Source organism: Bos indicus, chromosome 5 (assembly GCF_029378745.1).
Source record: "Bos indicus isolate NIAB-ARS_2022 breed Sahiwal x Tharparkar chromosome 5, NIAB-ARS_B.indTharparkar_mat_pri_1.0, whole genome shotgun sequence".
In the NCBI taxonomy this organism is placed as follows: Eukaryota; Metazoa; Chordata; class Mammalia; order Artiodactyla; family Bovidae; genus Bos; species Bos indicus.
The window spans coordinates 59,455,414-59,459,286 of record NC_091764.1 but is presented as its reverse complement, the minus strand read 5'-3'; the positions used below and the strand labels follow the sequence as shown (position 1 = coordinate 59,459,286).

Below are 3,873 nucleotides of genomic sequence, written 5' to 3'. Positions count from 1 at the left end.
AAACTCTTAATGGTTAAATATTATTAATCCTAATTTCTTCTTTATCTTATGAGGCAGCATTTTCCCAGTGAGAGATTTTTAAACATTGAAATAATTATTCACTTCCACGAGACCTCATTTTATTAACCACCCCAATATTCAACTTAGTTTATCCATGGTTTTAAAGATATTCCCTCTCTTCACTGTCTCATGTAAGACTGCTGTCATTAAAACAATCATAACCTCTCATTTGGATAATCAGAGGCTTTCTGTGATTCTCTTCTTCCATGAATATTTAGCTACCCAAAGTTAAAATGCAATTTTTCTAAAATACAAATTTGATAACAATATATCCTTTTAAAAATCCACAGTGCTTCCCCTGCTGCCTGCAGAATAAAAGAAATCTTTCTTGTCTTGTTATATAGGTCTGTATGAGTTCCATGAATTGCCTTCTAGGTTTCTCTTACTCCCTCTCTTGTGCATTAAAATCAAGAACTAAATTTCAAGAAGTTTTGAAATTTTCCTTGATCATTTAAGATCACTCATCTTTAAAGACTGCACTCTATACATATTTCTATATTTGCTTTTATGACTGGGTTTAACATATGGCATGTTAGCTCTCTAGTCAGATATTTTCCCCTCAATTACTGTGACCTCAAGTAGAGAAATTACTTATGCCTAGGAATTTTTATAGGGCAAAGTGTACATAAAAGTTCAATAAATATTGAATTGAAATAATTCTCACTAAGGCACATATAACAAAATATTAAATTTCCTCATTTATTTTATTACAGTTTTCTTGTAAAAAGGAAGGACATCCAAAAATATTTTATCAGATTAATCAATATTCAAATGATGGGCAGATATAATTATTCATGTCAGAGAAACCATGAAATAAATTCATTTAGCCTCTGGGCAATTAAGAGTTACTTACATGTCAGCCTTCACACTGTGAACGGCAGAGTGATTCTCTCATCAAGAGTTCACAAAAGTTTCTTCAGTAAATATGATATTTCATTTGCTTATTACATTAGCTTTTGCTACCTCTACAAAGTACATTTATATCCACATAACACATGATACTAATGCAAGAAAATTGAAGATGAAGCACAGAGGAAGTCATTCCATACTTGAATCAAAACAGGCAAACCAGAGTCCAAATGTACTTTTCAGCTCTAAGTACATGAAATTCTAATAAATGAAAACTTTATGATTAAGTATTTCTAAGATCAATGGGTACAACTTTTTAGTCAGTTGCTTCCCCAAGTTGTTGTAATTCCCAGGACTTTCATTTACATGACTGTAAAAATAGAATTTAAGTATCTTTTCTCTAGGCTCTTTCTCAGAGCTTCTTTGACATCTTTGTTCCTCAGAGAATAAATCAAAGGGTTCAACATAGGAGTGACTAGGGTGTAACATAAGGAAGCCACTTTACTGAGCTCAGGATATGTATCAGGAGTGAGATACATAAAAAATACAGCACCATACAGTACACTCACGACTCCTAGGTGAGAGGTGCAAGTGGAGAAGGCTTTCTTTCGCCCCTCAGTGGAGCGTATTTTTAGAACTGTGGATACAATATATATATATGACACAATAATGATAATTATGGTAGGCAAAATGATAATGCTGCATAAGAAAAAAGAAATCAACTTATGAATATAGAGATTAGAGCAAGAAATCTTCTGAAGTGGACGGTCATCACAGTAAAAATGGTCAATGGTTCGAGATGCACAAAAGGATAAAGTAAATGTCATGCTGGTTTGAAGAACTGAGCTGATGCAGCCAAAAAAATAGGAACCAGCCACCAACTGAACACAGAGATGTGTTGACATCTGGACAGAGTAGAGGAGTGGGTTGCAGATGGCAATGAAGCGGTCATAAGCCATGACTGCTAGGAGAAATCCTTCAGTCACAATGAAGAGAGCAAAGAGAAAGAACTGGCTAATACAGCCTGCAAATGAGATGGACTTGCTCTCAGACCAGAAGTTGCTCATAGCCTTGGGTGCAATAACAGAAGAATAGAAGAGATCAATGAAGGAGAGGTTGCCTAGGAAGAAATACATTGGTGTGTTCAGCGTGGGGTCAGTCATAATAATGACCATCATGCCAACATTTCCTAGAAGGATCATGGTGTAGATAAGCAGAAATAGCAGGAAGAGGAGAATGTGAAGTTCTGGGCGGACCCTGAAGCCGGCAAGAATGAAGTCAGTCGCTTCTGAGTAGTTGCTTGTTCCCCTGTCACCCATGGCAGACAACTGCTGAGAGGCAGAAGGCAAAAGAAATGAAACTGCGACTTTGAGTCATCAATTCATCAATACACTCTTATATGTAGCTATACATTATTTACCTCTTAATGAAAAAGGTATACAAAACAATTTTAACGTCAATAAAATGCATGAATTTGGATTTAGATATTACTAAACTTCAGGAATTGTTATTCTATTAGACAATGAAAGAAGTTATATGGTTATTTTATTTAAATCATACATTGGCAAGGATTTCTGCAAGAAATTAGCATATTTTATTGTCTAAGATTACTCACATTCTGAATTTCTATTCTTGCTATATTTATTGTTAAAAAGTATCTTATCCAAATTAGGAGTATTACATCTTATCTAAAATAAGCATATTGCATGGAATCTCTATGGTAGTGTTTATAGCCATTATGATAGCTAAGTCAGTATTTGTGTCATTACATGACAGTATTAAAAATATTTGAAATATTTTTACTTTATTTTACCTCAATATATTTAGTTTCCATTGTTACTGGAGCCATCTTTGAAAACAATGTGATTAGACAATATTGGTATGTTAAATAAAATCAAAAATCACTGAGTAGATAAAGTTCTCTAACTCTACTTCTAAACATACTTTACTTTTCTCATATCAAAGTCATTCCCCCAAATACATGAATTTAATTGCTTCATTACAAATGTTGAACTTGCATTAATAGTCATTAAATTTTAAAAAATGTAATTACTTGGCCCTCTCTTTAAAGCAAAGAGAGAAGCTGGTGAATATTCCAATCCTTATACCGCAATGAACAACTTTCTACCAAGGCTGCATCAATTCAAGAGTCTCACCCTTTAGACAGAGAAAGTAAACTTCAGTGATATATGTAAAGAAAATCCCTTTCCTAAATTCTAGTATACCTGATATGTCTTAAAGTAAGGATAACTGGATAACTATGGATATTTAAAGATCATAGCAACCTTGTGTCACCCAGAGTCTGTGATCATGAGCTAGTGAATCAAAAGTGGTGTTTTAGTGGCCTCAGTTGTTTTTAAATCTCTGATACCTTTTTCAAGAGTATTTTAGCATTAAGCTTTTACTCATCCTCTATGATGGATTCCACTGGGAGAGGAGTAATCGTGAAGTCAATTATGGAGACATAAGTGTAGACTCCAGGGCTGTCGTCCATAAGGACTGAAATAACCTCAGGAACAGTTTAATAATAGTCCAAATACAAGGAACTTTTCCTTCTATAGTTGTGTATATCCTTTGGGAAATATTTCTGGACTTTATTTTCTTTACTGACAAAGAAAAACTTTATGGTATAATCTCAACATACATATCGGTAAGCATAGAAAAGAGATTTAAAAGTTTGCATATGAGGAAAGTTTTAGATAAGTAAATATTTTAAGTTATGTAGTAAATTATAGTTATGATTTCAAAAATAAAAAATCGCACTTCAATTTGTAATTATCTATGCTTCTTAATGTAGGTATAATTCATGATAAGACAAATGCCCACTAAATCACAAATTCAAAGTGAGATAATGGGTGATAATTCTATGTATTCCTTTATTTAAATACAAAACAGTTAGAGGTTATTTTGGAAGATATGATAGTATTTAACACATTTAAAGAAATCCTTTGTAAAAACAGTTTA

General features: G+C 33.1%; 1 protein-coding gene across 1 annotated transcript; it reads right to left on the bottom strand.

Moving 5' to 3' along the window:
- Positions 1-1,208: 1,208 nt before the first annotated feature.
- Positions 1,209-2,281, bottom strand: LOC109558482 (olfactory receptor 9K2-like). Its single transcript, XM_070788727.1, has one exon. It carries the CDS (start codon positions 2,226-2,228, stop codon positions 1,272-1,274), a length of 957 nt encoding a protein of 318 aa, XP_070644828.1. The 5' UTR covers positions 2,229-2,281; the 3' UTR covers positions 1,209-1,271.
- Between the last annotated feature and the right edge of the window lie 1,592 nt (positions 2,282-3,873).